Raw genomic sequence first — 27,994 nt, 5'->3', positions numbered from 1 at the left:
CCTTCATGAGAACATTTGGAAGCTCTCATCTCTTTATCTCGTATATCAGCTGGATATCCCTGTGTAGGTACTAATTTAGACAAGCTGTTGAATCCTTCTGTCCTTGAAGGGTGATGGGGATGGTAGGGAAGTGAGCTAGGCATATGTGGGCACTGGGCAAGCCTGTCCTTTATTAACTTGTGGCTTCACAGCACCTTCCTTCTCTAGTTTGTCCAGGAGGGCTTTGGTTTTGTTTTACATATTCTCATATCACAAAGTCGTAAAGAGAAAAAGGAGATAATCCACTGTATGAAATTTTACTGATTAAATACCATGTTGGGAAACCCTGGATAACAGTATCCTGGTCCTTTGGCTTGTGCTTGAACCTCAGACTAGGGGGTGCTACATGGCTGGTTCTCAGACCTCCAGGGAGGCAAGGCCTACTGAACTTGAACATGTCAATAGAAGCTGAGCTTTGGAGCTACAGCTGCCTTCTGCTGCTGGAGGGATACTGACAAGAACTAGAAACTGGAAGGAGCCCTTCTTCCCCTCCTCCTCTGTGCCGGTAGGAACTGCTCAGAATTGGGGAGCAAAACAAGCTTAGTGACGGGGTGTGGCCCATCCTGGAGAGAAGCATAGAGAATCTGGCTTCAGGTTAGAAAGCAGGCAACGTTGGGCTTGCAGCTGGTGGCCTCTAGGCCCAGGGCTTTGTTGGCAGCAAGGGACACTCAAAGAAGGAGCCAGGGGGTCAGTCAGGAGATGGGAGCTTCACAACTGCCCTGAACCTGGCCCTGAGGCCCGTTACCGGTGTGGCTGAGGCAAATTAATGTGATTCTTGCTTTCATCTGTCATGACTGGCTCAGAACTGAAGGACGACCTCATAGTCAAAAGCTGGGGGAAGTCCCTGGAACAGAGGTTAGATTCATAGCAGCGGCTCAGCCACCCTAGGAGATTTCCATGAGAGAAGGCTAAGGGAGCAGAGCCTTGCCTGCCCCAGCAATCCATATTAAATGTGCGGTGGGTGGGTGGGAGGAGGCCAGGGAGAGATGAAGGGGAAGGAGCAGAGGTGTGGGGGAGGGAGAGGAAATCAAAGCAAACACAACCTTGCCCCTAGCTCTCCAGCTGGGGGGTCTGTAGAGGGAAAACAGAAGTGTACGGCCTTTCCTGCCTGGCTGTCTGTGTGAACTCCTTGCAGGGATTGTGATGCCAGTAATAAAGAAGTTTGTTTTGGTTTCTTCACTTCACAGAGATCCAGAAACAGTAAAACAGTGAGCTGCTATGGAAGGCAGAACCTGGTGCCTGCTGGGGGCATGTGACATGGACAGTCTTACTGCTGGGCAGGCCTTCTTCCATTGAGGGCGGGGGGTGTACCTAGAGGCTGGGAACCACCGAAAGATGGTCTAGAGAGCAGAATAGCTCTGCCAGGCTGGTAGTGACCAGACACAGTCTATGTTTCCTTAGCTCCTGCGCTCTCTACACTGGCTGTCAGTGCTCTGAGTCCTGCCGCACGCATACCTCCCCCATTATCCCTCTGTCAGGTCGGGGGCCAGACTTTCCTAGCCCATTTTCCCCAGCCCTTGACATTATGTCCAGCACATGAGAACATGCTTAATGTTGAATGAATGCTGGCTCGCTCACTCATTCATTCATTCATTCATTCATTCATCTACATCAGGAGACACTCTGAGGTTATTTTACACCCAATTCCAGTCTCCTTAACTTCAAGCTGGCCTTTCAATCTCTCTGGTATCCCGGCACTTAGCCCAGTGCCCTGTATGGAGTAGGAGTTCAATAAGTGTTGTGAATGATGAGTCACAAAGATGAGTTTTTCTTCAGATCAGATCCTTCTCAGCTTTTACTGCAAGCACGGAGCCAAATCTTCCCAAATGGAACACCCAGCAGCCCTAAGAAAATGGGGTGGGAGGCTCTGTGAAGTGAAAGGTGCCAGCAGGCTTGGTCAGCACTGCCCTCAAGATGTCATCAGAGATGGCACCAACAGCCATGGTGAGAGGGGCTGTCACAGTTCCTTCTTCCAGCCACCTCAAGCTTTGTTGCTGGGACCCAGTGAGGAGGAACTAGGTGGATGACACCGGCCCGATGGGGGAAGTCCAGACACGAGCCCTGGGGCGGTCTGGTAGACATTTGCCCTGTCACTGTAGAAGAATCCGAGAAAGCACACTGGGGCCTGGTTCCACGCCCTGAGTTGACCCTCACTGAGGGAGCATCTGGGAACTCCACAAGGAGTCCAGAGTGTAAATATTGTGCTCTGAGGTCACAAACAAAACCAAGCCAGAATCTGTGGCTGCTGGCAGCTGACAGTTAACCCCATGTAAAGACTACCAGGAGGAGAGAGCACGGCGGTATTTCCTGCAGGATCCCAGCCTCCCTGACCCTCCTGCTGGCACAACAGGAGGCCCAGAGGAGGCAGGGAAGGGTGCAAACACCCTCACGCTTGCTGCTGCTCACGTTGATTCCTAACATCCCTGGGGAACCCGGGCTGCGTCTGACTTGACTCTCAGCCCCTCTGCAGCAGCTCTGTGTTCTCTGCCCCTGGAGAAGACTGGTTCGAGGGGTTTGATTCCGAGCAGTTGACAGGTGAGGACGAGAGCTTCCCCGTGAGCATCCCCTGTGAACTCGCTCTCTGCAAAGGCTGGACAGGGTCAGGACCTGCAGGCTGCCCAGGAGAGCGGGGTTGCCGGAAGGGACCCTTGGCAGGGGGCGGGGGACAGATCCGGGTGTGGGCCCAGAGCCTCTGTCAGTACTGCCCGCGGTCCCACACAGACCCGCCATCAAGGCCATCAGCCAGAGTTGGGAGCCCAAGGGGGAACACGGTGTTCCTTCAGAATGGGATCTTTAAGGCACAAAAATGTCTTTTTCTGTAACCCAAGTCCAAAAAAGTGTCTGAGTCACTTTCTACATCAGGTAAATATCCTCATAAGCACTTCACTAAAAACTGCTGTATCTTGTAACATTTCCACAGCTTGTTGCGACATGGCCTTCTGTTTCCAGTACAGACAGGACGTCCCTCCTCCCCTGCTCCTGACACAGGGGCTTTTAGTCTGACCTCAGCCTTTGTCTGTACATTTCCTAAGGTGTGGGGGAGGGCAGGATGGTTTGAGAGCTGGAATTTCATAGGATCGTAATGTCTGAGAGGAAGAAATTACCCTGGGGCCTCTAGTCCCACTCCCATCAGAGACTGCCGTCCCCAAGACACATCTTCGGGGACTCTGCCTGATGCTAACAGGGATGGGAGCCCGGGATGCCCGCCTTGTGGGGAGGTGCTGCCTGGTACTTGCTCCTTTCAATGGCAGCCAGAGTCTACCTCCTGTAAGTTCAGTCTGTGGTCCAGTTCTGTCTTCCAGAGGGACACAATAAGTCTGATTCCCTTTGCATATGATCTTGTGGTCTCTTTCCAGACTAAACTCTGACTTATCAGCATGCCCATGCTCTGGAGCCCTTCTAGACCTGCCTTGATGTGGCTTCTGTGTGGCAGTGTCTCCTGTGAAACATGGTGCCTGGAGCTGGCCAGCCTCACTGGAATCTACCTTGCACGTGCATGTGGCTTTCTCTCACCCTCCAGTTGCACACACATCCCCGTCGCTAGCCCCCCGCCTGCCATGTGACACTGACTCTGGCTGCCGTCTTGGGCCAGGTGGCTGTGTTTGCCCCATGCTCCTGCAGGGGAGGAGTAGCTGTGGTGCAGGGCAGCTCTGTGCCTCTCTGCTTGCCCTGGGCAGAGCCCAGGGGCTCCAGCACATGTGGGTTTGATGGGAGAGTCCTGGGGGGTCTTTTGTGTTCCTTTCCCTCCCCTAAACAGAGCCCTTGCGTCGTCCCTGGGAAGCCCTGATGCTTCTTTGACAGAGAAGAACCCAGTCCTGAGGCTACAGTCGGCCTCTCCTTGTGCTGCCTTCTCCTGGTGCCCGGGACCACCTGAGCACTGAGCTGCTCTGAGCGACTGTCCCAGCTGCTGCGGGACAAACAAGCTGGTTCCCGCTCTCAGGCCAGCTGGCTGGACGGTGTCACGTGGACCCTGCTGCTGCCAGAGTATCCCCTGAGCCTGCCCATGCTTACCTGTTTCCCACGCCTCTCTATACACTGACACCTAGGAAGTGAGAGGCCTTTTCAAAATCCCACTTGTAAATGTTGGAGCCATGTTTTTCTGAACTAATCTCAGAGCTGTTTTGTGCTTCTGCCAAGTCCCTTCTCAGGAAGGCCCCAGGCAGCTCAGGTGGTTCAAGTCGGCACGAATGAGGCCAGGTCTGTGGTCTGCTCCATTGCCCCCCACTGCACCCCAGACACAGGCGGCCTGCCTGTGCCAGGTTGCAGGAACAGGGCAGAGGGTGGGGGTGGCCGCTGGGTCAAGCAGCGGCGCTGGAAGATGGGGCACAGATGGCCTCTTTGGTCCCTGATACCTGCAGCGCTCAAACCCACCCATTCCTCAGCACGGAGGTGAGCAAAATAGATTCCGCAGACGCAGCAAGTGGGAGCAGCAGGTGAGAGCAAGACCATCGCTGACAGGCAGACGGATGGTTCCTTCCTCTTCCCGAGGGGCTGGTGGTGAGTTCAGCCCACTGCCCCTGCTGAGAGCTCCGGGAAGAGCAGCCACCACTACCACTGAGGCCCTGCTTTTATTCTTCTGTTTTTGCTGAGAAATATAAGTCAAGTAATTTGCAGCCCTTTATGTAACAACTGCTTTTGGAAAAGAGCATGTCAGACACATCACTGACATCATCTTTCAGATATTCATATGGTGTAGGCATCGCTCTCTTTCTCGTCCTTTCCAGCTCTCTCTGGTACATTCATTTGGGGGTGGTAGGAGACTGGGTGTGGCTGGAGTGACTTCCTGCCCTGCTGTCCCTTGGCAAAGTCTAGGTGTTCATGGCCAGTAGATGCCGGGGGCCTCTTCTCCCAGGCGTACCTGTCAACGGCCTTCAGATCGTTCAGGGGTTTTGCAACAACTTTTATTTTTAGTCACCTATAGCAGGACTTGGGAGTCTTGTGAATGAGGACTCAGACGTCCACAACTGTATCTGTGTTTGTCCCGTCTCATCGTGATCCACTGCCCGTGTACCATGCGCACCCTGGTCCTAGTGCCCTGGGAAGAGACAAGCAGACTCATGGACTCTCAGACCTGGTTCTGCTTCTGGTGTGAAAGAGGCATCTCCTCCGTTGTGCCCGGGCCTCCTTGTCTGCCTCTGCTGCATTCCCTACAGGAAGAAGCCCGCTGTCTCCTGAGCTTCTGTGGGGTTGGGGGCTCCCACTGCCAAAGTGTGCCTCTGCCCCCCAGAGAGTCTCCCCCTCCCCACAGCTCTACCCTCCGAGGTGTGCAGATGTCTCCTCAGACCTCTTCTAGGGGCGGACTTTTATATATGCGCAGGCAGCTGTCTTCTTCAGAGTCTTTGTGTTCCCACAGAAACATTGCCAGGTGCGTCAGCCCCTGCTCCCGTGAGGTGCTCCCGGGCCTCCTCCATCCCATATTTGCATAGCTGGATTAGAAAACAAAAACCGTGAGGCTCAGCTGTTTTATCATAGTGACATTTCAACTTACTTGTGGCAGCCCATCCCCCTAGCCTCTGCGGTTGTTTGAGAATCTTGTCTCCGCTATGTTTTATCCGCGGGTCTCCGTATATGTACATTTGGATGATGGAGCTGAGGAACCAAGACTGGAGGGTCAGGTGAAGTGTTCTGGACCCCGGGTGGCACCCTAAGCCTTCAGGGGCACCTGCTCACAGACCTCAGATGAAGGCACACGCTGCTCATATGACAAGGAGCAAGGTGGCCTGTCTCAATGCCGGGCACACAGTAGGTGCCTCATAAACACCATTGTGGGTGAGTGGTTGTCCGGGCTGTGTGACCGGGAGCCTGATCCGCCCTGTGCACATCCTTTTGTTTGAGGGAAGTGCCTTTCATGAGCGCTCCTTTGTTAGGCCGTGTCTGCCATGTTACATAGTGTGGCCATGAATTAACAACGAGCAACAGCCTTAATTAGACTGTATTAAAAACACAGGTTAAGGAAGAGAAACAGCTGGGAAGCGTGTTCTGATTGTGGAGCCGCTGGTCCCAGTGGTGGGAGTTGGGACGGTGGCACCAACTGCAGGGACAGTTTTCTGGGAAGCAAGTCCTCACCCATTTGGCCCAGAGAGGGAAAATATGCGTTTTCTCAGCACTGCCATCTACTTACGCTGTCAGAGTAAGAAAAAGTGGCTTTGGCTTGTTCCCCCGCTTCCTCAATTTCACATGAAATGATTTTACTTTATGGAAGTGAGTGCTTCAGTAAGCTTCTGCCCGCCAGGCTTGTACCGGGAGGTAGGAAAGGATGAAAAATGCAGCCTAGGTTGGCTGCATCAGGATGTGAAATTGACCATGAACAACGTGATTTATTAATGACCGCTGTTTGTGCCGGTTAAAAGGTGCACACGGCGCCTGGCAAACAGCTCTTGGTCAGGAAGCTCCCGGAGGGGGTTTGGAGCTACCCCTTCCTCTGCATCTCCCTTCTAGATACTTCGTGGAGGCTCAGCCCATGACAGAGGCCAATTAACCGTGGCTCTGACAATTTTAATAAAAGGGCACTCAGGCATTAGGAGCATGCTCTTAATTTTTATTTTTTTTTTTTAAGTTTATATCTGAGAGAGCGCGAGAGAGTGTGTGAGCAGGGGAGGGGGAGAGAGAGAGAATCCCAAGCAGGCTCCATGCTATCCGCATAGAGCCCGATGCGGGGCTTGAAGCCACAAACCGTGAGCTTGTGACCTGAGCCAAAATCAAGAGCTGAAAGCTTAACCGACAGAGTCCCCGAAATGCCCCTGGGAACATGCTCTTTAATGGATACAACCTAAGTTAGGCTCTCAACAAGACGAAGGATAAACATGTTCATCAGTGCTTTCTTTGTCCCCCTTGACAAAAACGGAGAGATTGTGGCTTCTGAAGACATGTGACCTAGTGACTTAGTGGTGGATGATGCCGGAAAATAGAACCCTGCTCCTTCTCCCTCCCTGCTGCTACCTTAGGCACCAGGAGTAGAGAATTTACGGAGAGGGACCAGGCCAGGAGGCAAGCGCCCGGTGTGGGCCTTTTCCGTCATGTGGCCCAGGTTATGGCTTTGGGAGCTTAGGTGGCCAAGTGGAGTTGGAGTCACACAGCCCTAAGTCTCACTTTGGCATGATGACCAACTAGCTCTTACACCTTGGGAAACTTACTTTACTTCTCTGAGCCTCAGTTTCCTTTTTCTACAAAGTGGGGCTAATAATACCTGCCCGGTAAGGAGGCTGTGAGAATGTGGAGTGCGCCCAGCAAGGTACCTGATAACATAAAGCTCCATAACCATCTGTCTCCTCTGTTCCGGGAAGGAGCCCAGTTTATGAACAACTGTTAGTACAAAATTCTTCCCTCAGAACAGTGCCCCCTAGAACAGTTCCCCTAGAACAATGGTTTCCAAAATGTGGCTCTTGGACCAGCAGCATCCACCTCACCTGGGAATGCGTTAGAAATGCAAATCTCAGGCCCACCGCAGGCCCCCTGGATCAGAGCCGTGTATTCTCTTTTAAGGTGTTCTCCAGGTGCTGACGCGGGCTTACGTTAGAAAACCAGTGCCCTAGGATTTCGTGCTTTAGTTTCATGAACAGATAAGAACCATCCAGTCCTCCTTTCTCATGAAAGGATGTGAAAGAAGCAGCGGAGCCTTTTTTGGAAAAACACTAAGGCCTCGAAACCTGGGTTCGAGACCCAGGTTTGTAAACTATATGGAGGTAAGAAATTGTTATTTAACCCTAACGTGGCCAGAGCCTGTTCCTCAGCCCTTCCGTCCCTATCCCCATGGGTTTGAAAACAGACCCGGCAGTTCACAGGCTTCGAAGCCTGGGCAGCTTTGCTCTTGCTGTGTATCCCTCGATAAGGTAGCCCTCTGATGGGAAAAGGCTCCTGCCCTATAGCCTTATTAAGGTTCCAGCCCTAAATTGAGCTGTTAAGGAAGGTCTCCAGGCCAGGACTGTTTGATGAATGGCTCCACATGATCTCTGGTCTGGGACTACTGGAGTAAATGAGATTTAAATAAAGCTACCCAGGCATCTCATCATTTCCGCCCCCATCAGGCCTGAATATTGTTAAAAATAAAGGCTGTCAGGACCTAGCTCTTTTAACAAAGGCAACGGCGTGTGAAGTTATTGTGAATAATGAATGAAATGACAGCAGTGAGGCTGGCAGGGTGGTGCAGAGAACCCCAGGGCGCAGGGACACTGGTCCTTCTCAGACCCCAAGCCGGCACCCTCGGACCAGAGTTGGCTGCCCAAGCTAGCTCTCTAAGGGGAGAAACACTTCACCTCTGCTGGCCTTGGAATAGATGTCACCAATGTACGGGGTAGGGAGCTGGTGTTCAAAATATCTAACAAGTGTAAGGCATGGGCACAGACCAGTCAATCCAAAGAGACGGCAGCCATGTGCCTGGAGCACATGTGTTTACCAGGTGTTTACCTCTTTTGATGTGTTATTAGAGAACGGTCATGAGGGAACAGCTGGGACCATGGCTTTTACTGACTAGCGGGGTAGTGAATCAGCCTGTTAATGTTAGGTAGAATCTCTCTGAGGTGTACTAGCTGAATGTCCACCCTGAGTGTACCATGTGAGGCAGTGCTCAGTGTCAGTGAGAGCGAGTCTATTCTTTGTTTTCCCAAATCCATCAGTCACCAAGTCGTATGACTCTGTCTTCTGCAGTGTCTCCTGGAATCACCTCTTGATTCCATTTCCCCATTGGATATCCTTCTTTGAGCCTCCCCGTTCACAAAGGCTGTGTGGAGGTTGAAATTCATCAGCCTCCTATCTGTCTTCACCAGGATGGCAATGTGGGCTCTTACATATGCGCCTGCATCCGCAGGGATATGGTTGGATATGTTGGTGGCATTTAATAATCATAATACATCCTTCACGTTTGCAGGCTTAGGTTTCAACCAAGGAGAGTTTGGGGAGTGAGACTTGTTTCCTTTGTAGCCCAGTGGCTCTCCGGAATAATAAGAACCTCCTCTCTCTTAGAATGAATGGTTTTGAGTCACTGACATTGGTGTTCCATGGGACCAGAAAGTGAGTCCGTCTTTTCAGCTCTAGGGATCCTCATGCCAAGCTGAGAGTGTTCCTTTACCCAGCAAGGTGACAACTGAGAGGTGGATGAGCAAGAAAGTCAATGGACAACAGGGCATCAGAGCCTCTGGCTAGAGAACTTGCCTGGGTGGATAGAAGGAGGAAGCTAGGGCATTAGTTCGTTGTTAATGACAGATAATTATAGATAAAAATAAAAGGACAGGCCGAAATCCTTCGGACTTTTCTCGAAATAGGATTCAGCCTGACATTCTGGACTTGGGATGTGGACTCTGGGCCCTTTTGAGGCAGTGTGGCTTCAAGCAAGAATATTAGTATAGGTTAATGATTTCTATCTTGGAGTATTGTAAGGATTCACAAGACTATATATTCTTTGTAAACTGTGTAGTAGATTGCATATTCTTTATAAACTACTCCCACAATGACAGAGACTATGGTGCTGGGGGACTGGCAGCAAGGGCAGGAAAAAGCCTTCCCTGCAAAGTTTGTTCATGCGCTGGTCACCAGCCATTTTCTTCTAAAAACTGTTAGCATGGGGTGCCTGGGTGGCTCAGTCGTTGAGCGTCCGACTTTGGCTCAGGTCATGATCTCGTAGTCTGTGAGTTCAAGCCCTGCGTCGGGCTCTGTGCTGACAGCTCAGAGCCTGGAGCCTGCTTTGGCTTCTGTGTCTCCCTCCCTCTCTGCCCCTCCCCCACTCATGCTCTGTCTGTCTCTCTCTCTCTCTTCTTTCTGTCAAAATAAATAAACATTAAAAATAAGTAAGTAAGTAAGTAAATAAATAAATAATAAAAACGTTTAGCAGTAGGATGTGGCCTTTGAAAAAGCCCTGTTAAAGCCAAGATGGTGGTCACAGGCTTAGGAGTGTTGCCCAAACTGACAGCTGAGTGAGCCTTTGATGGGGTAATTGATAGCTCATACACAATTCAGCAACTCAATTAACTCCTCTCCCATTAGGAAGGATTGATTTCTTCCCTGGGATAGGGATTTGTGCTGATTCAGCTGCTGAGTGTGTCCGCATAGTTAAGTAAAAGCTCTTAGCATTCTCCTCCCACTCAGAGGGCCCAGTGGAAGAGAGCATGATTAGGGGAGCCCACTGCTCGGTCCTCCAAGCAGCCTGTCCTCCTGCCCCTAGGGAGTTGAAGGATTGCAGACCACCGTCATCTCAAAAGTGAATTGTTCTTCTTGCATCTGCATCTTTTGTTTGAATACCTTAGGGCGTATATGGCCTAGCAGCAGAAAACTGCAAGTCTGTGATTCGGTAATGTTCCAGTGTTATCTTAAAAAAATTTTTTTTCATTTTTGAAAATTTTTTTACAACTTTGAGATTGAGAAATCATCTGTGCACAGTAAAATACCATTTAAGGTCTTTTTCAGTTATATATACCCTTGAAAACATTCCCATAATCAAGATGCAAAACGTTTTCATCATCCCCAAAGATTCCTAGTGCTCCCTTTGTAATCTGTCCCTCCCTCTGTCCTAGCCCCCCGGCAACCACTAAGGAGCTTTTTGTTACTCCAAATCAATTTTCGTTTTACATAAATGGAATGATATGGTATGTATTATTTTGTCAATGGCTTCTTTCAGCATAGAATTGTCTATTGTGGTAAATTATGTATAACATAAAATTCAGCATTTTAGCCGTTTTTTAAGCGAACAGTTCACCGGTATCAAGCACATTCACATTCCTGTGCAGCCATCACCGCTGTCTGTCTCTAGAACTGTTTTAATCTTGCAAAACGGAAGCTCTTGCACCATGAAACAATAACTCCAATAAGTCCCCTAGTTCCTAGCCACTTCCATTCTACTTTTGGTCTCTAGGAATCTGAATCCGCTAGGTCCCTCGTGTATAGTATTTGTCCTTTCGTGTCTGGCTTATTTCATTTAGCATAATGTCTTCAGGGTTCATCCATGTTGTAGCCTACGACAGGGTTTCCTTGTTAAGGCTAACATTCCACTATATGTACAGACAACATCTTGTTTATTCGTCTGTGAGGGGACACTTGGGTTGTTTCCACCTTTTGGTTATTGTACGTAATGCTAGTGTGAACAAGGGTGCACAAATCTCTCTGCTGGTTCTTTGAATTCTCTTGGGTATGTATGTGATAATTCTGTGTTTAATTTTTTTTTAATGTTTTTATTTATTTTTGAGACAGAGACAGAGCATGAGCAGGGGAGGGGCAGAGAGAGAGGGAGACCCAGAATCCAAAGCAGGCTCCAGGCTCCGAGCTGTCAGTGCAGAGCCTGATGAGGGGCTCGAACCTATGAACCACAAGATCATGACCTGAGCTGAAGTCAGACGCTTAACCGACTGAGCCACCCAGGCGCCCCTCTGTGTTTAATTTTTGAGGAACCTCCCTACTGTTTTCCACGGTGGCTGCAATCATTTTACAACGTTACCTTTTAAACAAAGGTGTTCATTAGACTTCTTGTTCTGATTATCCCATCACTTTCCAGAAAACCAATCTGATATATTCTTTGACTTGTCACGGCCCTGCATGATGATGGTCTTTTCCTTCACTGTTCTGAGCCTCGGCCTTTCCTGTCTTTTCAGACTGATGTAATTGCTCAGAAAATTGCTCAGCCATAATAACCTCAAGTAAAATTACACTGCTTGCTTTCTTTTAGCTATAGACATTTCCCTCTGTGTCCTACCTATTCTCATTAGATGTAGTTATTATACAACTCACCAGTGTCCTATTAACAATATCATGATCCAACCACCTCCATCCTATTAACTCCATCTATTATACCATCTACATTGATCTTCTTAATTGAATCTGTTGTGCTGTATATCCTACTTATGTGCATTATCTGTCAAGTAATATGCCCTATTAACTATATTACCCAATCTTTTGCAACTGTCGTCTGGCTTGCTGGATTCCTGTTTGTGATATGTCCAGTGCTGCTTAGGTGTCATCTGCTAAAACTGTTCAGCTGTTTCGATCTTAACAGGTCCAGGTATCAAAAGCCCACTGGGACATATCACTGAGTCTGGGAGCTTAGCCATGAATATGCTGAGTGTGCAGGGGGCTTGGCCTTAAAGTACTGTCTTAAGAAGGATCTTTTCCTTTGACTAATATCCTACTTCCCACCAGGCTTTATGAGCTACGTTAATGGGACGTGTGCGCGTGTGTGGGTCTGTATGTCTGTGTGCACTCGCGCAGGGTTGGGGATGTGGGGGTATGGGAGTTGACCGGACGCTGTAGATCGGAAATCCTGGTGAGAAAGGAGACCCTGGAAGGAGAACACAGAGTGGGGAAGGGCCAGGGGTAGTGAGGGCTGCAGGGTGAGGTCTGTGTTCATTTGGCAGCGAAGAACCCTTGTTGACACCATCTTTTTTGTTAACGGATGACAAGCCTGGATGACAAACCTTGAACGTTGCCAGAATGCCAGCCCATCCCAGTGTCTTATTCTGTGATCATCTGAGCCCTGATAAAGAGGAGGCTCTTCCCTATGCAATCCCCCACACTTGGATCACATCAGTGCTTCGTTAGCAGCTGCCACAGTCAAAGACCCTGTGCCTACAGGCACCCCACAGAGGGTGATGTTGATGTCTGATGTCTAGGAGAGGACCGGAAACACAGAAAATGCTCATGAAACGCTGGTTGAAGGCTGTGGAAGGGTGACTTGTGGAATCTGTCTTTTCCTTACCATCACATATCTTGCTCCTGAGGTCAGGAAAAGGTAAGGGGTCTTTGGCTGCCATCCAGTATACACTGGGGTTACTATCTGTAGGAGCACTCATGTTAAAAAGGCCAGAAAGCTATGTATTCGCAACTGCTTCATACACTGTACATGTAGACTTCTCAGATGGTTCTGTAGTAATTCTTTGCATTTTTGAAACGCTTTTTATTTATCTTTTAAATGTTTATTTTGAGAGAGAGGGAGAGAGCACGCACAAGTGTGTGCACGTGTGATTGGGGGAGAAACAGAGAGAGAGGGTGAGAGAGGATCCCGAGCGGGCTCCACGTTGTCAGTGTAGGTCTTGATGTGAGGCTTGATCCCACAAACCTTGAAATCATGACCTGAGCTGAAATCAAGAGTCTGATGCTTAACTAGCTGACCCGCCCAGGTGCCCCTTGAAACACTTTTTAAAAGCACTGTCAAATCTGCGATCTTATTTTATTTCATGTGCTTCTGTTTATCTTTGATTTCCCATTGTGTAGATGGAGAAACGGAAGCCCTCCTAGGGTCTCATAGGAGAGTCAGGATTCCAAGTCTGCTAACTGCTGTCTGCCTGCCTCTGCAAATGACATACAGTTAATGGTAGAGGGAATTTTCACGGCCCGGCTGTGGTCCAAACTGAACACGTGTACGCCTCACTTCTGGGCAGCGTTAGGGCTGTTCTTCCTTCCAGTTCTGTGTGCTGGCCAGAAGCTTTCACGGGGATGTGAAAGCTTTGTAGCCATGGGGCTGGACACAGCTGTCCAATGTCTCAGTCCCAGCTTTGTGTAAGTAAAACATCCCCATTCTCCCACCTCCATAGCCAGCCTCCGGGTTCTGTGTTTACCAAACACCTGCCAATGTGTCACCCTAAACACAGCTGAAGTCTGGGACTGCTTTCTGTGCCCAAAGCCCCCTCCCTGATTTCTGCTCCCTGAGCCCACTGAGGAGCAGATGTTGAAAGGACTCCTGGCATCTGTGTCTGGGCCACAGAGGTAAGAGATCAGAGGGCCTCCAGGCAGGATGGGTCCACTTTGAAGTTTGAAAACGTACTTGGCTCTACTGGGCTGAATAGTGCCCCCCAAATTCATGTCCATCTGGAACTTCAGAATGTGACTTCATTTCGGAAATAGGGGTTTTGCTGATGTAACTAGTTGAGTGTCTTGAGAAGAAGTCATCCTGGATTTAGAGTGGGCCCTAAATCCAATGACCGGCTTCCTTATAAGAATAGAGGACACAGAGGTACATAGGAAAGAAGGACACGTGAAGACAGAGACAGAGATTGAAGGTATGTTGCCATAAGCCAAGGAATGTCTGGCGTCATCGAAAGCTGGAAGAGGTAAGGGAGCAGTTTCCCTTAGAACCTTTAGAGAGAGATGGCCTGCAACACCTTGATTTCAGACTTTTAGTGTCTAGAAGTATGAGAGAATAAATGTCTGTTGTTTGAAGCCACTAAGTTTGTGGTCGTTTGTTCCAGCAGCCACAGGAAACAAATACACTGGCTGAGTAGCAGACAGTAGGTAGGACTGTAGGGCTGGTCCTAGAGCCAGGCTTTTGTGAGTCCTCTGCTCCCCTCACTTGTCTTGCCTTGAGGGCCTAGGAGAATTCTGGTACCAAGCTAGTCTAAGGAAGCAAGTTTGAAATGAGTTCAGAGGAAGACCGGAGCTGGGCCTCTCTGTTGTCACTCGAATTTTGGTGGAGAAAGACTTCTGCGCCCTCTCTCCAGCATTATTGCCACCTTTCCTTAGTGCCCACCGTAGGCCAGGCACCATGTGGGCCTTTACATCATTTCACACATTCCTTCCTTATGTCTTAAGTCAACTCGGGGCATTATAACAAAATACCATGGACTGGGTGGCTTAAACAAGAGACTTTATTTCTCATAGTTCCAGAGACTGGAGAAGTCCAAGATCAAGGTGCCAGCTGATTTGGTTCCTGGAGAAGACCATCTTCTTGACTTCTATATAGTCACCTACTAACTGTGCCATTATATGGCAGACAGAGAAACCAAGCTCTTGGTGTCTCTTCTTTTTTTTTTTTTTTAATTTTTTTTTAATGTTTATTTATTTTTGAGACAGAGAGAGACAGAGCATGAACGGGGGAGGGTCAGAGAGAGAGGGAGACACAGAATCTGAAACAGGCCCTCGTCTCTGAGCTGTCAGCACAGAGCCCGACACGGGGCTCGAACTCAGACTGTGAGATCATGACCCGAGCTGAAGTCGGACGCTCAATTGACTGAGCCACCCAGGCGCCCCGACTTGGTGTCTCTTCTTATAAGGGCACTAATCCCATCCTGGCCCCACCCTCATGATCTGACCTCAACCCATTTACCTCCCAAAAGCCCCACCTCCAAATACACGCTGGGAGTTAGGGCTTCAACATATGAATTGGCAGGGGGACGCAATCAAGTTCATGGCATCTTATAAAGACTCTTAATAAAGTTGCTCTATCCTTTTAGTTTTACATTTGAGACTCATTAAGTTGCTCAAGGTCACACAGATGGCAAGTAACAGAGCCAAGATTTGAACTGATGTTTAATTTTACCTCAGAGTTTGCACATTTAACCACTATGCTATATTAATTGAACTTTTATTAATACTAATAAGCAGCTGACTGTTGACATGGTAGGAAGAGAGCCTGTAGAGTAGCAAGCCCATCTGGGGCTCCCCCCTGCAGCCTCCCTGCTTCTGTCCTTACCCTGCCTGCCCCTCCCCGAGCAGGAGCCACAAACCCATGATCCATGTTCCTGGGGTGGCCTGTGATACACTTCTGGCAGTCTCTCTGGCAGCTTATCTCTGTCCCTTTCCATCTAACACACTCTTGCTCACCCCACATGGCCCAGTTGAAATGTGCTCTGTATACATCATTATCTAGCACACAGTACATGGCTCATAAATCCCAGTAGTGTGTGTGTCTCTTTCCTGAGCTGGAGTGGGATCACCTATTTTGGCATCTGGTACCTTCCATAGCACCTCTGGATCTCCAGAGCACCCAAGAAATGTTTGAGTAAGTGAAACATGTAGAAGGCATGGAGATAATTAAGTGCCAAGTACTCAGCAGAAAGGGCTGTTAATTGAGGAGGAGGAGGGAAAGGAGGAGAAGAAGAGGAAAGAAAAGAACATCAGATATTCTAAGACAAGTACTTATAGAAGGAACCACTAAAAGCTTTGAGTTTTGAAAGCAAATGTTTAATTTAGGCTCTCCCTTCTGTGTGCTTACAGATGGCACTCAATTCAATATGACGGCCAATCTATATTTTGAGATTTACTGTGGGTCTTGTGGACTTTTCTTCTTTTTTGATTATTAAATACTTTAGTTTTCTAAATAGGTATTCTTTAAAAGCTTGTCCTATTTCTAAATATAATTCCCATTTGAGATAGTGCACTCTTCATTTTATGCTGACCCCAGTGGGAATGTAGGGTTCGGGTTGTTGGCGTTCCAGTTAGAGCACACTTTCTGGGAGGTGTGTGTCTAAATGTGTCAACCGAGGCCCGTGTTTCTTGAGTTGCCTTCCCCAAAGGGGGAGAGTTTGCACCCGTGGGAGGTCCCACCCCAGGCATTTCTAACTGCTCTTCCATCTCTGCCCTCCCCCTGCAGGCTGGCCGTACGTGACACTCTCTGTCCTGGGATTCCTGTACTGCTACTCCCATGTAGGCATTGCCTGGTCCCAGACATACTTGGTGGACTAAAGCTGCCTGGCCCACGCCAGCCCTTACCGCTGGCCTCCGAGCAAATGGTGCTTCACCCTGACCTTGCACACCAAGATAACCTCCGAGGGACCAGTGCTTGATCTGTTCATCTTTTGTTGAAGTTACCTCACTCCAAGACTGGAAGCTGGAGCTCTCATAGAAAATTGACAACCAGAGAGGCTTCTAACTTTGGGGATCCGGAGCTCATCTCCCCCATCATTTTCCTGCTGAGTAAGCAGGGGTCCAGAGCAGGAGAATCTTGCTCAGCTGCACATGGTGACGTTGCGGTCTAGAACCCAGGCCCAGTGGCCCTTTGGGTTCTTTCTACTTTACTAAGAATTACATGCAATAGATGTTTCTCGATTAGAGCACAGAAATCCTGATAGTGATAAGGCCTGTTCTCCACTGAGCATCCTTCTGAAACATTTTGGTAACATGTAAATGACCTCTTCCCCATGTCCTGCAGTATGGTCGCTAGAACCAGCACTGGGGTCTGAGTTTCACGCTTCAGCTCCCCAGCATGGCGGGGACAATGTCATGTTTCTAGTTACCCAGTCAAAGAACATACAACATGTCCTGTGGTTTCCAAGGGGTCAGTACAGAAGACCAGTTATTTAAACACTACCCAGGTGACTGACATTTGGATGCTTTGTGCCCTAGATTTACTGAGAAGTATAAATATGGCAGTTCCTGTAGCAGACAGTTAATCTTCATTTCCCAATATAGAAGCAGAATTAAGAAACCAGGAGATAGTGTGTCCACAGACAGGTGCTATCTGGTAAGTGACAAAGGGTAAGCATGGTATCCTGTGGTCTTTTCTCCTCTCCATGCAAGTAAGCTCCAGCAGTCATCTTCCTACTCAGTGGTTTACACTCAGTAGTTCACATTGTTTTGTTTTGTTTCAAATAAAATGGAGCCTTTCCTATCACACTGATAATTTACATAGTTGTAGAATCATTTTGAATTATTTTTTGAGGAAAATGCTTAAAATCGAAACACGTAAGTCTCAATTATTCATTCTTTTGGAAAGTGATGACAGGCCACTGACCCAAGTGGTAGATAATTCTGAATATGTCTGTTTGACTTTGGAGGTTTTGGTTCTTGGTTTTCTTTTGAGAGGGCAGGTGCTAAGTGGTAAAGAAGCTTTGAGGTTTCAAGACATAGTGTACCTCGTCATGGGCAAACTTAGTATATATCTCAAACACCTGAATTAAATTGTCATTGAATGAAAGGTTCCCTTGGACCTGGTCTGGCCACATATCTCATATTTGTTATCTACTGTGGCTATGGTTTGAACTTAATGAGATACTCCTAGACTGCAGGACCGGCCATCTTGCTGACATCCGTTCTTCCTAGCCATTCTGCCTGGAAGAGCAGTTGTAGGGTGGATGGTGTGGAGTGGGCACACCCGGTGTTGGCTCCTTCAAGGAACAGACCCAGAGGGGCAGGTGGGCTGGTAGCAGTGGCCTCAGCAACCGACTTGGTAAGTGAGAAGGAGGCCCAGGCAGGTGGTTCCAAGGTGCTGGGAAGAGTGAGCACTCAAATGATTACAGTACATCAGGGACCAATACTAGTTCAGGAACTGTGGTCAGCTGCAGGGAGTTTGGCTGAAGTTCACATGGAAGGAAAGGGCTGGCTAAGGAAACACAGGAATGTGAAGATGATTGTAGGCAAGTGTCTTAATGTATGTACGTGTATAAACAATACAAAGAATTTTGAACGCTTCAGAGACACCATTGATGTAAAAACAAACAGGCTTATTCATTCACTCAACTGTATTAGAAGAATCAGTGAATATATTTGAAAGTAATAAGCCTGAATTTCTTTTAAACTATCACATGATTTAGAGTGGTTCTCAAGAATTAGTAAATTATTTGAGGCCCAGTTAACCAACATGTGGATTTTCTAGGACCATTGTTTTCTTATTTTAACAAACTCTTGCTGTTCTCCAACTATAATATGAAAACAATAATAAGTCTCTCTTCATGCATGTGAAGTAAAATCTTGGAGTTACTTTAAATGAGACTCTTGAAGTATCTCTGAGAAGACAGAGCAGTTCCAGCTGAGGAGCGTGTGACATGTCACTTTCCACAGTCATCAGCCCTGGGCAACTTCAGGCATGGGGCTGGAAAGCAACTAGACGATGTCCCAAGGTAACTTCTAGCCCCAGGATCCTCTGACCTCAACCTAGCCCTGGGCAAGCCAGAGCGCTCCAAGCAGGATTGCCAAGATGATCCCCAAGGAGGCAAGCAAGACATCTGAAGGGCAGCCAACTCGTGGCCATTTTGACTAATTCGAGACTGTACAGGAAGACTTAAAGGTATTTTATTATTCCTTCAGATTAATTTGTTTGAAGTGACAGGAGAAAACCTTTTGTTCTATTAAAGACTGCAGGCATAGAAAGAAAATATATCATCTGTACAATTATACAATGATGTCTGTATTGGGAGGATAGTAATTTAGCGGGACCGGTGTTCCCCTTAAAAAAACTGAGACTGCTCACTTGCTTATTTAAAATAATAACATAATTGTAGACCAGTATAAGAAATTAATCGTAATGAGTTTGCTTTCTAACAAATGTACCAGAACATATACATCCAGTAGGACCAACTGTTGAGAAACCAGATCATCTTGATGGTGCTGGCCGTTCTCAGTGGGCATTGAGAAATCCGAGGCCCTTTTTCAGGGAAGTTATTTTGTTTTTTGTCTTGTTTTATTTTATGTTTATTATTTTGAGAGAGAGAGAGAGAGAGAGAGAGAATCCCAAGCAGGCTCTGCACTGCCAGTGTGGAGGCTGATGCAGGGCTCGAACTCACAAACGTGAGATCATGACCTGAGCCGTTTTATTCTAAAACAAATCAACAGGGGCGCCTGAGTGGCTCAGTCGTTTAAGCATCTGACTTCGGCTCAGGTCATGATCTCACAGTGAGAGAGAGAGCGTTGCATCGGGCTCTGGGCTGACAGTGTGGAGCCTGCTTGGGATTCTCTCTCTCCTTGTCTCTCTGCCCCTCCCCTGCTTGTGCTCTCTAAAAAATAAGTGAATAAACTTAAAACCAACAAAATCCCCCCTTTTTAATAGTTGAAACCCCTTTGGCACCCAGAATGTAGTATCTATTTCTTAGCTCTGTATTACTAGTCCTTCTAATTATAAAAATCATATTCACAAAGAGATTTTTTTCACAATTGAAGATATATCAAGAACATACTGTTCAGTGCTTTATTACGTGAGATTCCTTTTTTTAGGTGAGATTTTTGAATGAATATCAAATCACTTGGAATTTTAAATACTGTCACCTTTAATGTTTATTATGCTTTTCTGCAACATAATGAAATAATAGGTTGTAGGGAGGATGTCATTAAAAATGCCGTATTCATCCTGTGGCCTTATGAGAGCAAGCAGAGGCCCAAATATGGCTTGCAGACCACAGATTCCTCATCCTGAGGTAAATTCTCCCTACAAAAAGAAAAGTGCCCTTTTTGAAATGTGGTCCAGTAGTATTAAATAAGAACTCAGGTTGACGGTATTATGGAGAATCTTGCCATGAGCAGGAAGTCATACCTATTAAAACCAGAGCAGAAGTGAGGGCTGCTAGAGAAGACTCGTTGGTTTAGGGGCAAGCAGCCCTCGACCTTACTAGCTTCTGAGACCATCAATGAATTAAAGCACAGCCCATAACTACCACTGTTGCTATGGAATCATTCCAAAAAGATGCGGTTATGTTTTTTACACTGTATTTGAAAAGGCAGGGAAGCCTTCATAAATCTTAAATTTCAATCCAAATTGTTTAAAAGTTCACCTCTCCTCGGGAGGCCACCTTCAGATAAGCATTAAATCAATGTGTTGTACCACAGCTTTCCAGGATGCCAGGTTTTGAGGGCATCTCTGTACATCTGTGTGGCAGACACAGCTCTATGTCTAGATCATATGGCAAAGCACCTTCACAACCATCCTCTCGCTATGCCGTATTTAGACATAGAGTCTTGGTGTCTCTAGAATTCTGAGTTCTCCAAAACCACACTTACAGGTGTATCCAGATTAGAGCCTCTCAGACTCTTGAATACAAAGTACCATCCTTGTTCTGGCATCTTAGATCAGAACACCCAATTCAGTGCCTTAAAATTATAGAAGAAAAGGCAAAGGCAAGTATCATGTATAAAATAGTTTATTACCATAATAAATAAAATTAAACTTTTTTTGTTTTTACAAATATCATTTGTGCTTGTTTAAAAATGTTGAGAAGGGAGTATTATCAATGGAGGGGCCCACATGTTCCTTTTAACATTCCCAAGCGGCACACATACAGTGGAGTTTCTGGCAGCATCCTCAACTGACCATAAAAATAGTATCAGCTCATTTGTACTTCTGTCTGTTCATGCTCATTCGGACAAAGTGGCAGATGCAAAGGAAAAAGAAAAACCCAGTGAAGGATTTGGCGGAACTCAATAAAAAGAGCGTCAATATAAGGAGAAGCCCCAGGCTGACAAACTTGCTGAGGAGTAGAAGTGTCCTTACAGCATTGGTGAAACGTCAGATGTGGGCAGTCTCCAACCGATGCACAAGTACAATGTCTGAATTTTAAGAGAATACATTCATTGGGGCAGGGTGCATCTTAAGATCTTTCTCATTGTTCATATCCTGATACAAGATCTGTGAACTTCTCATTAAATAGCTCCTCGATCCGTTGACCGGCTCTGAAGTCCCAGATAAAGAGACAATGGCTCTAAGAAAAGTTTAATGGTGGGGCTGAGAGGGCACCCATGGGGCCTGGCACCTGCAGGGCGTTCAAGTCCAGTTCTAGAGGTTCCAGAGTAAGTCTGACTTGCTCACATGAGAATGAAGTTTCACTTGAAACTAATTTAAGCTGCACATTCACATTGATTCTTTTGAACTGTGTATCAGATGGAGTGGAAGTCAACACTTCTCAACATGAATACCTTGGGTGAGAAAATGGTGCTTTCTTTGATGGCTGCGGTTGGTGCTAAGGGGACAGAGAAATCCCCCAGCTGGAGGGCACAAGAGCTGGTGAAGGTATTTGTATCGAAGCGAGCAAGAAGGCAGTACAACGATTTAGTGACAGAAGAGAGGCTACCCCGGGGTCTGAGTGTGCCCTCAGTGGGTTCCTCTTAAAGCAACACGATGTGAGGAGGGAGGAGGAGGAGGAGGAGGGTGTCGGCAGCTCCATCACAGCTGGAGTTCCATTCAAGGGTCTTAAGGCTAAACATCTTTATTGCAAAACATTGTACAATCTACTCATCAAACGCACAGCAATTTGTATCTCCACCAGGACTCCTACAATTTTCCAGAGAGTGCATGTGCCATTTGGTGGTCAATGCAACAAGGGGAGATGAGGCTCTCCCTACACCGGGTGCTCCTAAGGCATCCTTTTAGTCCCTACAGAGGCTTCAACAAAAATTCTGACACTTGGCCTATTTCACCTTCCACCGAAGGATTTGGAGGGGAAGTTGCTGGATGGGGTGTGGTGGTGGAGTGCATTTTTACTCTAAGCCATGCTAGCTCTGCTTCTGAAAGAAGATTCCAGAAAAGGGCCTGATGTTTGGCCAGTAACACCACACAGGATCTAGAGGGTGGAGGGTAAAACAGGCCCAGGGATTGGATAACAAGAAATGGAAACAGCTTTGGAACCCTTGGGCCCATGCTGTCATAGCATCTGGTTGTTTTTGTTTTTGTTTTTTGTAAGCCACTGGTTGCCTACTATACTGGCTACAAACTTTCTGCACACAGATGGACTCTGAGGTTGAGAATATAAGGAATCGTCTTAGAACCAAGCCAGGAGGTCTAAGCATGAGTGAATGGTATGGATGGAGGTGCAGATGTCAAAACTGTGCACTAGACCAGACCTTCTCAACCAGAGGGCTGCCTCCCTCTCCTTTCTAGGGGATTCCTGGCATAGTCACTGGAGGAGCCTTTGCAGGTGCACCGGACAGCAGCACTCAGTGCCGGGGTCCCATCCTCCACAGAGAACAGGCACTCCGTCTCGTTGGCCGTCATATTTCATAGACTCAGCCCTCACTCGCACTCCCCCGTCGGTGGGGGAGAGCAAGTTCAACAAGCAGCCACTGCTGGGGCAAGACCTCTTGCTCCAAAGCAGCCCGTCAGGACACTCTCTGGGAAGTGGAGCCACCCTACGAATAACATCCGAGGTAAGGAGTTTAAGTACGAGATCAAGTAACTGGCAAGTACTGGGCAATGGTGTAATACATCATGTCCCCTTCCCTCAAGAAGGAAAAAAACAAAAAACAGGTAAATATCTCAACATAACTTCTAAAGTCTAAATGTTAAGTCCAACACCTAGTAATTCTGTGTTTCCCTAACCTCTATTCAGCCACCAGACAGTGGAAGATTCAGTCAGTATCTGAAGCTTGTGGTCCTTGCTCAGGAAGCCAGAGCAGCGTCCAGGCAAGAGTAGGTAGTTGGCACGAAGTGGTCCATGGCCAAGTGCATGTCATAAACGTGGAAGGAGAGAAGGTTTGGCTCATTTTAGAAACTAATTTTTTCAGAGGAAACAAAGCAAAAGTCCCTAAGTGGAGTCCTTAAGTGGAGAAGACTAAAAGCGTGTACAGGCCACACTGTGGGGATTTGTCACCACAGGCACACGTGTGGGCCCTGCGGCCCTGAGATGAGCACATTCCCACCGCAGATCCAGGCTTTTCTGGTCATTAGCCCGATTCATGTCCTCGGAGTCAGTCCAGGAGTACATTCATGAAGCTTTATTTTCCCCCCAAAACAGGTCTGGCTTCCAAGCCTGGCATATTAGCATCTTTGCCCCTCAGACCCAGATGGGGAGTTATTTCTTAATAAACGCCTGTCCCCTCAGGCAGAGCTAGTGGGGAAGGAAAGGGCCCCTCTCCAGTGGCCTGCAGGGTACTGGACAGGAGCCTGTCACCAAGCCCACAGAGAGCTGGGCACATGCTTCTGAAGCTGGATGATAGAGTCATCCAGGGCCCTTGCCCTGACCTAGAAGTAGTGGGTACTAAACTTTAGAAGCAGGCTAATGAGCACTTTTAAGGAACAGCAAACTAGAACATTCTAGGGGCAGATGGGATTCCAGATATTTTATAGCCTCTGGACGAGTTGGCAGCTTCTCAAAGAGACTGAAAGTCTCAGTGCTTTATCTAGAGTCACAAACAGTTAAGACTAGGCCTTGGGAAGTTACACTTCCTCCTATTTGTATGCTGCCATCTGAGGCTAAATCTAATAATGCTGCAGCCTCAGGAAGCCAGCGGCCACCTGGTAAGCCTCCCATGAGAAGCTGCATAAGTGTACGGGGACCCCTGGGGAAGGGCCCTTCCCTTGACCCCCTGGACTCTGTTCCCCAGGGCCATCTGCACCAATGCTGGCAGCCAGGAGAGGACAGCCCCATTCTGCCCAGACAACTGAGGGCCAAGTCCTGGGACCTGCCATGGCCACCAAACAGGACCAAAAGGGCGAGGGGAGAGATGGGCCCAGACAGGAGGCCTTCAGAAATTCTATCTTTGGTAGGGCAAGTGCCATCCTGGCAGGTCCCCTTCGGTACTGAGGGGATTAACACCGGTTCTGGATTTGTATAGCTAAGCTACACCAAGCGCTAAGGGTGAGGGTGCTGCAGTGTGACACATGCAGAAAGCCAGCGCCCTGGCTGGGTCCCTGCTGTCACCAATAGTCCAGGTCCTAATTCTACTCTGTCCAAGCTAGTTCTTAGAGCTGAACTTCCAACCCTGCTTGTCAACTGTTAGGGCAGGGCATAACCCCTGAGCTAGTTCCACTCTGCCAGGGAGGGCCCTCTTTCCTTTCTCCGATGCCATTGAAAGGAGCACGTGAATAATCTGACCCCAGGTGACTAGGAGGCCGTGGAGTGTCCCCAAGCATCATGGCATAGGGACCTGGATGACCCACAGGTGGCTCTGTGACTGTCCCTCTCAGCTCAGACCTTCTCTGGGCCCACAGCTCCATGGCCGTCTCTGTCCATCACCTCACACAGCTTGAGAAACTGCCACCTCATTCTCCTTCTGCTCCTGAAGCAAGTACAACCGTGACCCTGACGTCTTCGCGGTTTTTCTTGAAATCCTACTGACTTTAGTGAAAGAAAGAGAGGTTAATTTTAAAATAAGGCCAGGCATGGCTCCCAAGTATCCTATAACGACCCCATGCAATGGACATAATGCAAACTGCTGAAGGGCCATCAATCCCGGTGAGAATCATAATATAAACAGAGGACTTGCTACAATCGTTTTTCTGAGGTTGTATGTGTGTGTCTGTGTGTCTGCTTTGCTAGTAAAGCAACTCTGGGCTCATCACCCTTCCTGCCGGTGCCCCACACCCTGAGAAATGCCACAGGAACACTTGGGAAGAGGCCGAGAAGGAAAAGAAGCAAAGGGGCCCATGCAATGAGGCCAGTGGCATGGAGCAGGGCCAGAGGTTCATCTGAGGCCTCTCCTGTGACAGCAAGCTGCCGACCACAGCCCAGAAATTCTCTGCCTCCTGAAGGGCCCCGTGCAGCTCTTACACTTGGGAAAGGAGAGCCGAGGAGGCGCCCAGAGCACCTCCCTGCTTTCCGGCCTTAAAGACAGAAAGGCACAAGGCCCTAACCTCCCTGGCCCTCAAACTCCCCTTGTCCCGAGCTTGTTACAAATGATGACTGTGGGTAAATATAAGGTGACAACAGACATGGGCTGTACAAGGACAGGGAATGCTGGGAAATCCCTGTGCCCACCGCAGTCTTTGGGGTCTTGGTGAAGGAGCCCAGTCTGGTATATACATGAGGGGTTCTCCAGTGCTTTCCCACCAATCCCCAAATAGCTGCTCTTCTTTTCTGGTGGGTTGTCATCTTTTACAAATATCGTGGCAGTAAAAAAATTAAAAAGGAAGGAAAATACCCTCAGCATGCCCCCTCTTCCAAAATTGTGCAGACAGCTGGAAAACAGCTGTCATCTAGCAGGGTGGTAACACACACCTCTTCCCGTATCTGTGCCCAGATAGAGAAAGAGCACGCGTGCCTAAGCGACTGGTCCCATTTTGATTTTCTGTCAGGAAAGCCTACTTTGGAAGTTGTTGGTCATGTAGGTGTGTGTGGTGGGGATGGTGTCCAGGGAAGGGCGGTGGGTTTTGGTCTTTGACTCTTTTTTTAGACCACTCAGCTTGCTCCGAAAATGTCTCTCTCTGATTCTGGGGACTGGGGCCTCGATATTTCAAACAGCTCCTGGGGAGACTGAGAGGATCTTCTGGAAGTTAATATCCTGAGTATCTCAGAGAGCTGTTTCTCAAGATTTGTCATTTTGGTGTTCAAGGCCTTGATGTCCTCCTTCAACTCGTGCTTCACCTCCAGGACCGTGGCCTGCAGCGTCTGCTCGGGGATGGGGTAGAAAGAATGCTTGACCTCCGCCAGGATGGGGCTCCGGTCCTGAGGGCTCCTGGCCTCACCGACGTTGTCCAGACGCAGATCGCTCTTGGTGATGCCGCTGTCACAGGAGTCTGTCTTCTTGAGGGTGGCCTCTCCGGACGCCTTGGTCCTGTCGGGGAGCGTCTCCATGGACTCGGCCTTGGCCACCTGGCTCCAGTCCTCGCCCTTGCCGCAGGCATCCTTGAAGCGGGCCCAGCCTTTGCGCCTGGCGCAGTCGCCCCCCGCTGCCCTGGGGCCCAGGCACTCAGCGCCGGGCGCGTGCAGCCGGCCATGGTCCGACACCGCCGCCGCGGAGGCCGCCTGGAAGGCCACGGGCGTGGCGGGGCTCTCACGCACGGTGACCACACTGGCCTTCACCAGGCTGTGGTTGGCCGCGTGCTCGGGGACGGCACCGCCCTTCTCCACATCCTGGTCGTCCGGGTCGCGGCCGCCCCTCTCCGCGGCCAGCCGGGCCTCCTTCTGCTGTCGGAACCTCTGGAAGAGTCTCCGGACAGGGTGGTCCGGGGGCAAGATCAGGGGGGCCTCATTCTTGCGTTTCATGCGCTCTTCCTCCTCCCGCTTCACGTCGCTGATCTTCCGGAACACGATCTGGAGTGAGACAGAAGGACAGCAAAGCTCAGCCCATCAGCCGTCAGGCTGTCAGCGCCCCACCAAGGGCTGCGGCTCCCAGAGGGCTCGCATCCCTCCAGCGCCACCCCGGGCTTTGCTCAGGGAACTGCCCACACCTGCCTTTTCCAGGACACTCATTCCCAGCTTGCCCACAGCAAGGAAGGGACTCCTGCTGTCATCCTCTTCAAGAGGAACAAACCTCAGCCTCTCCATCCCCACACGCCAGGAGGCTGGAGGTGCCAGATGGCCTCCTTCCGGGAGACTGTCCCAGTGCCTGAGTTGGGCCCCTGCCTGCAGTCCAGGGTCACCTGGTGAGCTTTACAGAAATCATTCTTCTGCCCACTGTCTCAGACCTGCTGTATTAGAACCTCCCAACAGGAAGCCCTTAAATCTGTAACAAGCTTTCCAGGTGACTCTTCTGCATGGAAGTTTGAGCACTCCTGGTCTACACCACATTGCAGGGTAAGAAAGTTCTGACAAATCCCCAGGCAGGGCCACAGCTAAGACTGCCATTGCCACCTGCAGATCTGGTGAAATGAAATTCAGCTCGCCGTGAAAGCAAAAGCAAGTCTCACACAGAAGCCCTCCCCATCCTTAGGCTGCTCACGGGGGAAGATCCCATGGTTTTGCACATGAGCTTGTCCTAATACTAACAGCCATTTGGATGGTTCGTAAGGCACTTTAACGTCACTTCATGTATTCCTTACAGCAGCACTGTAAAGCCACTGGGACACATTCCCATTTTAGAGAAGAGGAAAACCAAGGTTTCAGGGTAGCTAAATGTCACATAAAATAGAATTTTGCTATAAGGGACTTGTACCCAAGTCATCAAACCCCAGACCCATTACACGTCCAACAGGTACTTACTGATGATGACAGTGCTTCATGCAGAGGATGGACAGTCAGCAAACTGTCCATGAATCTGGTGCTGAGTAGAGCAAGAGCCATAAATTACAGGGCTTTCCCCGGTGCTGACCTCTGATTATAGATAGGCAAGCTGTGTAATTTCTGGCTTACACTGAGTGTGGCAGATGCGCTCAGGGACACGTTTGACCCATCCCACTTCTCAACTTGTGGGAAGCCACCTGCAATAGGTTGTCTATTTTATATAAATCACCAGTCCGAGGACCAGTCCTGAGATCACTGAGAAGCAGAGGAGAGGCCTGTGTAAGGGAGCAGCAGCTTTTCCATCACCACAACCTGGAAACCCCTGTGCCCTGTGCGGGCAGCCTCGGACCAACCCAGACCCTGCCCCAAGGACCTGCCACAGGACTTGCAGGTCTTGGAGAGGCATACATGGTAGCATGCCAGGACCACAGGCTTTGAAGTCAGAAAGAAATCTCAGCCCTGCCACCTAGCTGTGTGACCTCAGGCAGGCATCTTACCTTCAGAGTCTATTTCCTCCTTGAAGAGTGGGGAAAATCCCCACTATTGTGACTTGGTGTAAAGCCAGCACAAGATTACTTATGTGAAAGCATAGGCCCACTGTAGATGCTTAACATGAACCCTCCTTCCCCCACCATCTCAAGGCCTCTGCCTTTTTAACCTCCAGGTGCAGATGGTTTATAACTCAC

At 48.8% G+C, this 27,994-nt stretch overlaps 2 protein-coding genes across 4 annotated transcripts in view; one reads left to right on the top strand and one right to left on the bottom strand.

The window, feature by feature from the left end:
* The window catches only part of HHAT (hedgehog acyltransferase), a 306,476-nt gene extending 289,122 nt beyond the window's left edge, over positions 1-17,354 (top strand). For both annotated transcript variants that reach the window (XM_043568904.1, XM_043568905.1), the window contains exon 12: positions 16,322-17,354. In XM_043568904.1, the coding sequence (XP_043424839.1) occupies positions 16,322-16,413 (92 nt within the window). In that variant the 3' untranslated portion in view covers positions 16,414-17,354. The remainder of the gene's footprint in view (positions 1-16,321) is intronic.
* Positions 17,355-20,560: 3,206 nt separating this feature from the next.
* The window catches only part of KCNH1 (potassium voltage-gated channel subfamily H member 1), a 381,430-nt gene continuing 373,996 nt past the window's right edge, over positions 20,561-27,994 (bottom strand). For both annotated transcript variants that reach the window (XM_043568866.1, XM_043568865.1), the window contains exon 11: positions 20,561-26,399. In XM_043568866.1, the coding sequence (XP_043424801.1) occupies positions 25,545-26,399 (855 nt within the window). In that variant the 3' untranslated portion in view covers positions 20,561-25,544. The remainder of the gene's footprint in view (positions 26,400-27,994) is intronic.

Source organism: Prionailurus bengalensis, chromosome E4, assembly GCF_016509475.1.
Source record: "Prionailurus bengalensis isolate Pbe53 chromosome E4, Fcat_Pben_1.1_paternal_pri, whole genome shotgun sequence".
Taxonomy (NCBI): Eukaryota; Metazoa; Chordata; class Mammalia; order Carnivora; family Felidae; genus Prionailurus; species Prionailurus bengalensis.
Note: the sequence above shows the minus strand (reverse complement) of the source record. Positions and strands in the feature narration are given on the sequence as shown.